General features: G+C 41.0%; 1 protein-coding gene across 9 annotated transcripts in view; it reads right to left on the bottom strand.

Moving 5' to 3' along the window:
- The window catches only part of magi1b (membrane associated guanylate kinase, WW and PDZ domain containing 1b), a 187,716-nt gene that overhangs the window by 85,001 nt on the left and 89,248 nt on the right, over nucleotides 1-13,467 (bottom strand). Inside the window, exon 1 of one of the 9 annotated variants that reach the window (XM_084729398.1) lies at nucleotides 1,591-1,825. The exons of the other annotated variants lie outside the window; for them this stretch is intronic. Coding sequence (XP_084585524.1) covers nucleotides 1,591-1,810 — 220 coding nt within the window. The 5' untranslated portion in view covers nucleotides 1,811-1,825. Of the gene's footprint in view, nucleotides 1-1,590; nucleotides 1,826-13,467 lie in introns of those variants that run through there. 9 annotated transcript variants of the gene reach the window in all.

Below are 13,467 nucleotides of genomic sequence, written 5' to 3'. Positions count from 1 at the left end.
GGTTCAAGGTTAATGGGTTTTTTTTTATTATTGTTAATGTCTTTAACTGTTATTTTATTATTTCATCTTTAGTAGCTCTCAAGCAACACAGATTAAAGTAATTGCCATGTTTTAATCTTTTTTGCATGAAAAATTGCTCAAACAATTCCACTTGCTTGATCAGACAAGTTGCCAGCTTTACTTTTTTACCTGCCATGTGGGAAATCCTTGTTGTTTAGACTTGCACTTTGGTGTCACTGTGACCTTGGCACTCACTGCCAATCAAAGCATCATCCCCTCCACACAGTTTGTCAGGACTGGGCTTATCAACTACAGAGAGCATCCGGTTACACCACGATGTCTTTCAAACCACAATCAATACATGACAGCAACTGGTCACCACCCTCGCTGTGACCTTGGCCTTTCCAGTTTGTCTACACTGTCACTCAGCTTACAGAGGATCAATAACAAATTGTCTCCTTTCTGCCATCGGCCCATCATCAACCCAACTCTGGCGTTTGAGGTTCATTTATTGGTCCAAGGTCAGCAATGAGGACAATAGTGTGAGGGTTTGTATTTTTACTTGTGTTGCTGTATCGAACACCACATGCAGAAATCAATAGGAAACAGCTAGTTATTCCAGTCAATTACTTATCAAGATGACTGATAATAGCAAATCTATAAAAACAAATCCATAATATCTGTAACTATCTCTCTTGGAAAACCTCCAACTAAGAATTAAAAATAAGAGCAGACATTTATTACCTTCTTTCACTGTATATTGTGTTCATGGGTCACCTCTCTAGCCAATGCTGAACAATAGTGAGCCTCTTATTCTACCTTTATGTGAATAAATTACAGATAAAAGTGTTTGGATGACGTCTCACACTCACTGAACAAAGCTCTCACATGTAAAACCTGAAATAGACCTTGTGATTTAAATACTGTACAGCGAAATGGATCGCTTTAATGTACTTAATATATGGAAGATCTTCACCTCTTCCCTCTTCAAGCACAACCAACACTCACTGGCAGACAAATCCAAGCACCTCATCTATATTTAATTGATGGCAGACTATTTTAAGGGAGCATCTGCCCTTCTAGTGGCAGGATAGACTCAGACTAAGGTTGCTGACATTTGTGAAGGGAGAGCATGACACTAAGATTAGATCTGAGAGTACAATGACATTATTAAAAAAAAGAACAAAATGACTACATTATTCCATTACGCACCGCTGAAATATCTTCCACAACATGATCAAGACTCAGAGGTAAATCATGATCATTTCAACTACATTTTGCAGGAGGACAGGAAAGAAATGCAACCAACAGAGAGGAAAATACCTCAGCTTGGCAACAACTGAGTTTAAATGACAGAGGACAACACATGGTATTAAAATTAGCTGTCTTTTTTTAACACGAGGGAATCAAAATGCATGAAAAATGTAAAAGGAGGTTGTACAGGCATACACAGAGCCACAACCCAGCTTCTAAAAATACCCGTGTGTGAAAAATCTGTTTATTTCCTACGCTTGCGTTCCCCCAGAGCAATGGAGCACCCTGGGCCTACATATCCCCCAGGCCTGGCCTTGCATTTGAGCTGTGACCTACATTTAATTCCCTCCACAAGGACAATGTTGGGCTTGACTCCTTGGACGACTTTGGGTTTCTGGCTGGGAGCTGAGGAGTCGTCTTGCTTGACATCTTCATCAGATCCGGTTTGGTGGTGTGGTGTGGTGTTTATCAGAAACGTGTCGTGATCTTTCTTAAATCTCACTGCTTTCTTCAGTTTAAGAGCTGCAAGTGAACCAGACTTAACCACTTCTTTCATGTTAGTACCAGGTTTCCTTTTCTTTTTGCGGGCTCCAAAACACCCGCAAAGCTTTAGAGACAAAAGGGTGAACATGACTATATGCTGGTTCTACCGAATCGAATAGAGATCCAGGTGAATCTGTCCAAATACCCTTGAGCGTCACTGTTAAAAATGGTGAAAATCAGTCCCACAAAGGGAAGCTGTGGCAGCAAAATGACACCAAAGTATCCATATTCATCTCCTCTTGGATCAAATAATCAGCTTAAATGATGGCTTGAATAAAGCAGTCAGAATTGCTTGTCTTCTTTTGCGAATTCTTTCTTGGTGGTGACAAAACAAATCCTCTGTTACATTATCTGAAGTAACAGTAATGCAACACAATGTGGTAAAAACAGAAAGAGACACGGCAACTTTCTATTTGCTGGACAAACCAGGAGGAGGACCTTGTTCTGACCCCAGGGCTTCTAAGAGGAGTGAGGCTGAACGACTGCTCCACCCAAAACTGAATTTTGTCAACAAAATGCAGACAGGCAGATGAAACGATTAGCCTGTGCAACCTGGACGAGGCCTAAAGGGATACGAGAACATGTCATGAAAAATGATTGCTGACAATACCAAAGATCCAAAGTAACAGAAAAGAGAAAATGGTTATTATCATAAATTAGATCGAAAAGAAACAAATCCTTACATTTTAGAAGCTGGAAGCAGCAAATTTGGGGGGGTTTTTTTGCTTGAAAAATGACTGAAACAATAAATTGACTGCCATAATAGTTGTCAATTAATTTTCTTTCAATCCAATTATCTAGTAGTTTTCAAACTGCGGTTTGGGGACCAACAGGGGTCCTTCAGTGGGTTACAGGGGGTCCCCAGCAAAAGGAGAATAACTTTGATCACACTAGGGAAGAAATGAGAGTTTGCTATTTTGATTGTTTGTCATGTATGGTTTGATCCTTGTTTGATCACTGATTGACTATGAAGACTTTTTTAGATGATGGTAGCAAATGAAGAGTCTTTGGACTACTGGTTGGACAAAAGAAGCATGTTGGAGACGTAACTTTGAGCTCTGAGAAACTGTAATGAGCATTTATCTTCAACCCTAAAATAAAATATTTACTCAGTGAAGATTTCTTAAGACAAAATCCTCTCAGACTGGGGGTCTGTGGTCTAATGCGCATTAGCTGCAGAGTCTTTGACATGAAAAAGTTAGGAAACCCCTGCACTAATCTAGTAATTTACTAATCAAAGCAGTTCTACTGTGCAACAGTCACACTGAGAGACTCATACATGTCAGCATGTCACTGCCGGTGACATAACATCAGTTATAAAAAAAAAAAAAAAGAACAAACTGGGTTAATGCACACATGACCTGGATGTCACACTGTATGCACATATTTAGCAAGTCTGTGCACACCACAGCTATTCCTGTGCATGAAATTAGCACATTTCTGCAGCATCTAACTAGTATAATAATGTTTATGACAGGCTGCAAGTAGTCAAGTAACTCTTGGAGACACTAACTTTATTCCTCATCATGAACGACTAAAAATTCTGCACTCTGTGTGTCCTGTCGCTCAGCCAGTTCAACCTAGAGTTACTCAACATAAGGAAGGTGAGTGACTCGACCAAACAAGTTAGTCAGGCTCTTAAGAAAACACACCTTACCAAACACTGTGACAGTTAGGATGTGCCTGAAAGCTCATGACTGCATCAGATAAGAATATTATCATGCAGTTGGGGTGTTGATTCTGATCAGTTTACATTGAGACTCAAAAGACTTGACTCTGGACTGAAACCCTTACAGCAGGTCCATTCAATGGGCGGCCCATGGGCCCTTGAAAAACCTCAATCCAGGCCTTTGATCATTTATAAATATTAAAAAAGTATAGCATTGTGATTTTGTTTGAATGCCCTGCTACCATTCTAAGTTTATGTGTGTTTACATTGTTTATTAGAAGATCACCATTTAATTAACAGGCTAATTATCACATTCATTGGTTATGTCTGTTGTTGAGTACAGAGACACTTACTATTTTAAAGCACTTTAACTTTGGCCATTTAGGAGAGTCAAATTGAAAATATGTTAAATGCAAAATTGTTTATTAAATCAACAAGCTTCTTCTGAAAGGTGCATTGTTTTTTTCCCCCCGTACTTTCACACATAATCTTTCTTTTCTAATTGTGAAACTACTAAACTGGAGGGGGGAAAAAGACTAAAAAGGTGCATTGTTTTACACATTTGAATTCCTAACTTTACAAGTCAACCATAGAAAACGTAAACATCCAGCCCCTTGGCACTTTACTTATTTTTCAGATGCGGTCCTTCTAAAACGAGTGACTGAATGGGCCTGCTTTACAGTATCTCAAACACCAAATAATCAAGGCAGTCTTTTCCATCACGAGCCATCTTTCCATTCAAGGCAGGCCTTCAGAGTATGCCCACACTACACCAACAGATACACAGACTTCAGTATGACCTAGATACAAATTGTCTTCAAAAGTCAGAGGGTTCAGAGACACGACGTGCACAGTAAGGTGGAAAACACCTTTAATTCAGAGTGTTGCGGGTTCATTCCTTGGGCAATTTAAAACATGGGGCTGAAAATAACCCATAAACAAAACATGGGGGTGGGGGGAGATGATGATGGTTAACTGATCAGCACCATGAGTGAAAAGTAGGCCATCATAAATGTGTTTGGCAATGATTCATTATCATAATTGTTCTATTAATAGGCCCAGCTATTCTTATTCGGCTTGTGTGCTGGCATCCAGGTCATTCAGGACAGGAGTTATTTGAAAGAGTGCATTTTAAGTAGTTCGACATGGAAACAATGGCAGTACTCAAATTCTGACAGCATTTCTGGGAAATTTGGCATTTTTCTACAAAGACACATGAATCATTGACAAACATAGAGTTAAATGTATGTGCTGTAGCTTAAAGAAGAAGCTGTTATCTGCAAAGCTTGATTAAAATTTTCATGAGCGTGACCCAGTGGATAGCACAGGAGACCCGTGGTACTCGCTCCCTCTGCTGCCCTCCCCTCCATCGAACGCTGCTCCTGTCACTTCATTCTTTCCTTTCTCTCCATGTTTTCTTTGCTCCCTCTTTTACTGGTCGTCTCATTTGTTCCACTTCTTCAAAATCAGTAAGTCTAGAAAATCTCTCTTTTAATCTTCAAACCACAATTCATCCACTCTGTCTTTCATACAAAGAATATTAAGGAAGTTAATACCGCAGACTCCTCCACCCAGCCTCTGATCTGCTCATTTTGTGTTTTCTCTGTCTCCAGTACGATTGGCAGATGTGACGGCTGCCTGTGTGGCCAGGCAAAACTGTTCCTGCTTTCGGGTTTGACTAGAGGACAACTGTGGGTTTTCTCAAGCCGCTGACTTGAGTCCTGCCAAGAGCCCAAACTCCATTTTGCCGCTCTGATGTTGATGATGTCATGTAATCCAGAAGTACACCAAATAACTACTGCTTCATTCCTCTTGGCTGCCACTCATTAAAATGACCAGTCATACTGAAATCCAGATGTGGAGGATAATCAAGGTTCTCTAATATTTTACATACAGGGAAACAAGATTCAAATGTTTTGCTTGTGGGGTGATTAATTAGAATAATACTGGAGATACTGTGGAGAATAGAGAGTTGCAGTGATTAATAAATTAATTTTTTAGTTGTCAACTATTAAATAAATTGAGTAATTTTATTTTAAGAAGTCAAAATTCTCAGATTCCTGCTTCTCACATGTGAATATTCCCTGGTTTCTTTACTCGTCCATGGCAGTAAACAGAATATCTCTGGATTTATGGACACATTAAGACATTTGAGGATGTCATCTTGGGCTTTGGGAAACACTGATCAGCATTTTTAACCATTTTCTGACATTTTATTGACCAAACAACTAATCGGTTAATCGAGAAAATAATCTAAAGAATAATCAACATTGAAAATAATCATTAGTTGCAGACCTATTATGTCCCAACAACCACTCATCATCCATACAGCCTTAAATCCAACATTGATAATTAAGATCTACATTTCAAAAGGCACTCCACCGATTTAGCATTACACTCCTATAACGCTTTTTTATTCCACAGATTTGCTTCCTTGTCAAAACTTAAAGCCCTCACTAACCACAATTGGTGTTGTGACGATTCAAAAGTTTGGATATGAAAACCAAGTTAAGTATCGTGATACTTGACAGCAAAACAATACTTGAACTGAAACGATACAGGTTTGATACTCGATAGAACAGAAATAGAATGTTTACAAGTGACATTAACCCGGGACATACAGTACGCTGCTGATAAACCATTAAATCTGAACTATTTCATACACATGAGGACAAATTCCTCATCCATTTACTGGGTCAAATGATAATATGTATTATACACCTCCATGTATTCAAAAAATTACAAACCATGATTCTGCCAACAGGCCATTTCACCTTAAACACTGCTCCACAAAATCAGTCACATATTCTAGCCAGAGGCATGATGTATCAGCAATGTTATGTTCGCTAAATTTACATAAATATAACTTGAGTCTTGAGAACACAGTTCAGTCAGAGGCTGAACTGAACACAAACACACAGCCTCAGTGCCTGCCCTTTATTCGCAAAAGCAAAAATATTGACGTGCAACAAGTACTGAACGTTTGAAATTCTAATATTGAACCATTTCTAACAGAAAAGCATCAGAAAAGTTTCTAAATGGATGTTCACTCTGCAACACTATGCAGCAGAACCAGAGACATCATCATTTTCATTCCACAGGTTCTTCTTCCTTATCAAAACCCGAGGACTTCACCTCAGACTTTACCCACAATGCAACCCGACCACCGACAGTTCACTCAGATATTGGGTGTTTTTGCTAGCTGCAGCTAATGTAAGCTCGAGCATCTAGCTTGTAGCAGTGATGAGGAACAGGTTACGGGGTAACTTCTTCAAACTTGCCATCTTTAGCTCCAACTAATGCTGACTCAAGTGACATCACTTGAGGCAATTTATCAAATTTCATGCAGCAGCCCTCTGGAGCCACAAAGGGCTTTATAAAACGTCTTTCACATATGCGGTAGAGCAGAACTTCCAAAGACCTGTAAACAGACTTTGATGTGTAAGACTGGTCCAGTTTTTCTTTAACTAATGAATTTTAAGGACCAGTGTGTAGAATTTAGTGGCATCTACAGGCGAGTGTGCAGACTGCAAATGTCCTCCCCCTCAAAACACAGAGGAGAACCTACGGTGGCAGCAAAACTTGTGCAGAACTCAAAACACTGTATGCAGATATAAATGGCTTTTTCTAATGCAACTAAACATCTCTTATTTTTAGGTGAAAACATGCTCATGATTATCATATTTCATTGCTGCCATATTCTGCCAACAAAGCACTGTGAATCTTACACACTGCACCATTAAACATGAAAATGTTGTCAATGTGAATAAAACACAGCAGTACATTTGACACAAATGCCTATGGCTGAAAAGCACCATTAATGTCAGTTAAAGAAGTCAGGAACAGGTTAAAGTCTGGCTTATTCTGCTTTAGCATAACTCAGAGGTAAGATGTGTGTATCCCTCATTTCTTTACAGTCCGTAGTCTGTGCACGTCTCAGGAGAGAAAGTGGAGCGAAGGGGTGAAGCAGTGGGCCAATGTGATATGCACGCTAACAGCTCTGGCTCCCTTTCTAATAAAGACGGGTGCCTCAACATATAGCAAGCAAATGCTTTTCCTTAGTCTGGCCTGTACTAAGTGAAAACGAAATTGCCCCGTGCACTGAATCATGCTGCTTTGAAATGAAATTTGATGACTGTGTTACATTAAGGGCAGGCCTAGTAGTGGATTGAATTAGCCCGCTGTATGTCTTTCAAAGAGTCCAGTCATTTCACTTTCAAGTTAAACTCATTGCATAGGCCTTCTACTATATATCCTACACAGACAGCAGCAGACCATACAACTGTGCAAGAACACAGATGTTCTCCGTAAATAATACGCTTTGAATATAAACTATTTGTTTTAACTTAAGTTGAGATAATTTTATAATGATTCAAAGTCAACTTTTCTAGTCAAACAAACCATTAATTCAGTTGTACTTGAGAAAACATGTTCAAAAAGCTTAAGATGTTAAGTTGAACCAACAACTCTTCAGTCAGACTGATGAACATTACAAATAAATTTGATTTTCTTTTACATTTTCAGTTTGAAACTTGAGACTATAAAAAATAACACTCTCTGGAGAGTTTACAACTTTAAAACTGTGCATGCTGGGAAGCTGATCATGTTTCTTTAGTAACTTAATTTAATGAGTCCATTGAACACTGTACAGCACATTCATTCAACTCATTCAAGACGTCAAATTAGAAGAATTAATGTTTATAAGTTCTGAAGTGTTCTTAGAATAATTTAAGTTTAATAAGCTTGAATAAATAAAACTTGTTATTTACATTAAGGGTAGGATTTGTCCCAGCTGTTTGTGAATGCACCAGAAAGACTGCTCATTGTTGAGTCTCATTTTGGGTTGGTAAAACATCCCGCCCCCCCAAAATAATAATTTCTAAGGAAATACAGGCAGATGGCATGGTCTGTGCAGATACAGACACTATCCCACATTTCCAGTTGGTCATAAATGATGATTGAGATGGATTATACGAGTCTATAATTGTTTTTTAGGAAAATGTTTATATATATTGCCATCAAGTTTACGAGAAAAGATTAGTTGATTCCAGCAAATTCCTGTAGGATCTTCTACAGTCTACATGAATGCTTTTACTCTGAAAGGTATTCATGTTTTTGTTCTATGGCAGCCAGAGTAAACACAGCAGGACACTAATGGAGGTAACACATATTAAGCATGTGGATAAACACTGTACAATCATATCAAATCATTCTGGTGAAGTCTGGCAGACATGTTTGTTTCAAACTGATCACATTTGGCTGGTTATGTTGGGTTCACTGTAGCATCTGTCTTGATGAAATAGGTGGCCATATAAAGAATATTGTATGTAGCTGGTGGATGATCACACAGAAACAACAAGGATAATGGCCCTGCCTTGAAAATCTGGCAACACTCACAGACCCAACTGTTGTGCAGAAGCTATTACAGAAGCATTTCTCTAAATCTCCACAATAAACATGCTCTGATGTCAAGCTAGCCAGCTACTCCACATTTTCCAAGAAGACACTGAGGCATGTCTTTATGGATAATGTTCAAGAAACAGATGACTGTACTGCATGCTTGTGCACACACACAAACATAGAGGGGTAGTGGGGGGGGGGGCTAGCAGCAGACTCCCCGTCATATTCCAAAACCAAAACAGATCCATCCACCATCTTCGCCACAGCTAGCCTGCCAGTGCACACACACACACATACACACACACACACACACACACTAATGCAGGAGGGGTGACGAGCTGACTGGGGTTTGTCAGCTCGGCAGGGGGATGGAGCCATCTGTCCTAGTAAAGGGTTAATCCAACCAAAAGCACAGGCCGCAGATTCCAGCATTTTCCAACATTTTTCAGTCCTCAAATTTCTAGCTACATTCTGGCTGTATTTTTTGGGGGTTTTGTGGGCCGGAGGAGGGGGTTAAAGACTATCATCCAGCCCTGAAGACACCCCAATCATCCCACCTGATTCTTCAAACTCTAAAAAGCTCAAGATTCCTCCCCATGTTGTGGTGGCAGGGAATTAAATGTCATTTTTGTTATAATTTTTTAATGATTGGTACACAGATACCTTTCATTTGGGATGAAGTGTTTTGAGTCGGGGGGAGGGAGGGTGTTTTCACTGCTCCGGCTGGCTGAAAGAGGCTCGCAATGGTGAGACGATGCACATACAAACACACACTCACACCACACCACAATGAGATCAAAACAGGCCTTTCTCTGGACCTGTGACGTGCTCCAATTTTCCCTTCATAAGCAATGCTTTCAGCTCTAAATGATTCCCATACAGAGGGATAGGAGGAAGAAGAGGAGGAGGGGGGTATCTAAGGACCGGGGGAAGGGAAGGGAAGAGAGATTAGAATAAGAAACAAAAAAAAACCTGAAGGGCCAGTAGTGCAGTGTGAAGCTAAATCAGCCAGAAGCCTGCCTGAAAATGCCCCAGCCGGCCTTTGTCTTTTCATTCCATCCAGAAAAAAGCACCTACAGCAACGTGGAAAATGGAAAAGAGAGGCTTTAAAACGGTACATTTAGAGGGGTGGTGGAGGGGATGGAGGGATAGAGATGGAGGGGAAGGGGGGGTCATCCAGACACGAGATGGATCGAGAGGGAGAGAAAGAAAGAAAAGGATGAAGAAGAGGTGAAAGCTAGGCATAGCATCCTGAAAGCTCCAGACAAACAGACAGGCAGGCAGCTGCTGGAGGTAATGGCTTCCAATATGATCAAGCATGTCAACAGATCACATAGCCTTAATACAGCCATCGCAAAGCTGAGAAACACACACATACTGTACACACACGGGAAGTGACACTTTGCACACACACACATACACACAAACACACACACACACACACACACACACACACACACACACACACACACAGAGGCATCAAACTGGGGGCACAGGCAAACACAGACAGACGCACGCATACCTGAGACAGACAGACTCAGACAGACACACACAGCTTCCGTTTGACCACAACACATCAGCCTCCATTACTGCCAGCGATGTGCCTCCGTCTCCCCCTCCTCGCTCTGCTCCTGATGCCTTCCGCCTGATGCACAGCCATCCTCGCCGCCTGCCTGCCTCTCCATCTCTTTCTCCATCCCCAACCCCCAACCATTAAATCACAGCAAGCCCCTTTCCTCAAAATGAAACACAAAATACCTCAGTTAAGGGGAGCCTGTCTGCAAGGGGGCTCCTTCTTCTTCTCCTTCTCGCCCTACGGTCCACAGAACAACACCTCGTCGACAAGAGACAGAGGGATGGAAAAAAAAATCCAATCAGGTGTGGATGAGTGGAAGAAAAACCGGTGCAGATTCACATTTCCTTCTCCTTTTCCGCCCTCCCCTTCCTTCCTCCTCCTCCCGTGCGTCTGTCCTCTGTCCAGCTTTGGCTTTGTGATGCTAAGCTAATGGGAGCTAAGCTAAGCAGTATCCACACATTGGCTTATAATGCGCTCCGTCTCATACCCACACACACCAATGCTCTCTCTCCTCACTGACTGAGCCCCGCTGTCTCCCGTCTCGCAGGCACCCACATGCACCCGCCCACCTCCCCCCTTCTTTCTCTCACTCCCTCCCCTCCTCTTGGCTGTTCACCCCTATTCTTTCTTGTTCTCACATACCCGATCAGTTCTTCTTTCCTCTCCCCACACCTCTGTTTCTTTCTGCTCCTCCCCAGACACCAGTGTCCTTAGGCACACACACACAAACTCATACACATGCTCTGGGTGTTTAACAAGTTCCAGACAACTCATCCTTGACCAACATGTGAAGAGGACAGGAGTCGAGGGAAGAATCCTGAAGGCAAGTGTGGAGGAAACAGAGCTGAAACTTGGAAAAAACACTGGTGACAAGAGCTTGGCAGCAAGGCATGGACTACAGGGTTCAACGTTGCCCAAGTGGGTCAGAAATCTACTTGTTACTTGATCAAATAAAATCATAAAATGTCTGTAAATAGCAAAAAAATGTCAAACCCATTTTCAAAGTGCACAGTGATGTCTTTAAATGTCTTAGTTTATCAGTCCAAAACCCCAAAACATCCAGCTAATATGAAAAAAAAGAAAAAAAATCCATATTTGAGAGGTTGCAAAAAAACTTTTCTGACATTTTTGTGTGAAAAATTACTTTAACCATAAATTGATTATCAAAATAGTTTAATAGCTGCCAGATTTAGTAGCCCGCCATGGCATTTTACTTGTCACAGGCAAGCTGGCAATCCTCACTGTTATGATTAGAATAAGGCTAGAGCTGTTTAAATTTATATGGCAGACACAGCTACTCACTATTTCTGAATCACCAGGTGTTACAACCCTGGTACATAAAGCGTATCCAAGGGCAAGTAACACAACGCCAGCAGGATGTCAGCGGGAACGAGCTGAAGAATCCCAAAAGAAGGAGATCAAATCCCAAAAGAGGGAGATCAAATGTCTCGTTGAAGATTCAAGACAAAATATGCACTAACAAGAACAACACTGATTCTGCTGACTCAAGCTGACCAACTGGCACACATCTGTGCAGGTTTAACAAAAACAGTCTACTCTGCATGCATGTGCAGGATTAATTTGCTACGCTCTGTGGTCAATGGAGGGGGTTGGGAACAGCAGTGAGAAAATGTAAAATAGAGGAAGGTCAAAGGTCATGTCATGTGCCATTCTCTTTCAGATAGCCTCTTAAATGTGTCCCAAATCCATACTTTAAGGTAGGCTAATCTAAACAGGAATTTCACACAGTAACAGTGTTAAGAAGACTCAGGAATATTAGTACGCATACTGGATTTTCTGGGGGTTTTGAGTGTGGTGTTGATGGACAATTCTGGTCCACAATGCAATACGCATATGAAATTGAAGAGTGACTCACAGCTGGAAAAAATTTAACTAATTGTGGGCGGTGGTGAGATAAGTCCAGAAACATCCAAGAAACACAATAATGAGGTGCTAAATCTTTGAACAAAATTTTGCTTTTTCTCTTTCTCCAAGTTATTTTTCCAAATTTCACTTTGGCAGTGATTTTCAAAGATGAAGCTGTTTTCAATTCCTGCCATGCCAGGGTTTATAGGTCCTTAAAAAGAGATGCCAGCATCCAAACACACAAACAGGTCATACCGAAAAGCTGTCCTGGCAGTGCAGTGCAGTACAGCATGATGATACACAGCATCTTTCGACCACCCAGCCAGATCAGCTTGGCGCGCTGCCTCAGACCACCCCAGGAGGAGTGGAGGTGAACAGGGATGAGAGCCATGCTAACCCAGAATGGACTTAAGGCTGCTCCTGGCTAATGTCTGGCCAGGAAAATTAAATGAGCAAAATAGACCGGTCAAGCAACTTGAAACCAGAGACAGTTGTGACCACATCTTAAAGACACCTGCTCCACAATATCCATTCTTGATATGAACGGGGGACAAAATATTAGTAATATATCTTGTTATTTTGTCATCAGCTGTGAGTTTTGTTGAAGCTGAATACAGTATGTCTCTTGAGTGGTAAAATTATGTAATATATAATATAATGAGATCATACAATGTTTTTTTGTCATTGTCAGACTGAAAGGCATTATTATCAAACTCAGGAAACGCAGTGTGAGCTGCCATTTCAACTAATGGAAATGAACTATTTTTCAAAACACATTCAGACACACAGAGACACAAATAAGCACCCACATTTAGAAATACACTCTATATAGCCTGTTATGAGACAAAGGCATAATTTTCTCAGACTACCCCTAAGCCTATCATCCTGCGTTTGAGTGCAACAGTGTCAGTGATTGAGTGTGTGCATACAATACATGACGTGAGAGTGTGTTTGTGTGGGTGGGGCAGTGGGGCTATGAATCTGTGGGACTCCACCCATCATTCACTCAGTTTGACAACATTCCTTTGACTCCCGTTAATGGTGTTGGCTACGCAAAAAAACTTTCAATTCAGCTCCTATTGTTCCCTTCACAGCCCCCTTTTGATCTACCTGCAGCATGCTGGGATCACTAGTTCCAATGTAACCACACAGATACCGG

Source organism: Lutjanus erythropterus, chromosome 2 (assembly GCF_056507025.1).
Source record: "Lutjanus erythropterus isolate fLutEry1 chromosome 2, fLutEry1.hap2, whole genome shotgun sequence".
NCBI classification, from domain to species: Eukaryota; Metazoa; Chordata; class Actinopteri; order Lutjaniformes; family Lutjanidae; genus Lutjanus; species Lutjanus erythropterus.
Note: the sequence above shows the minus strand (reverse complement) of the source record. Positions and strands in the feature narration are given on the sequence as shown.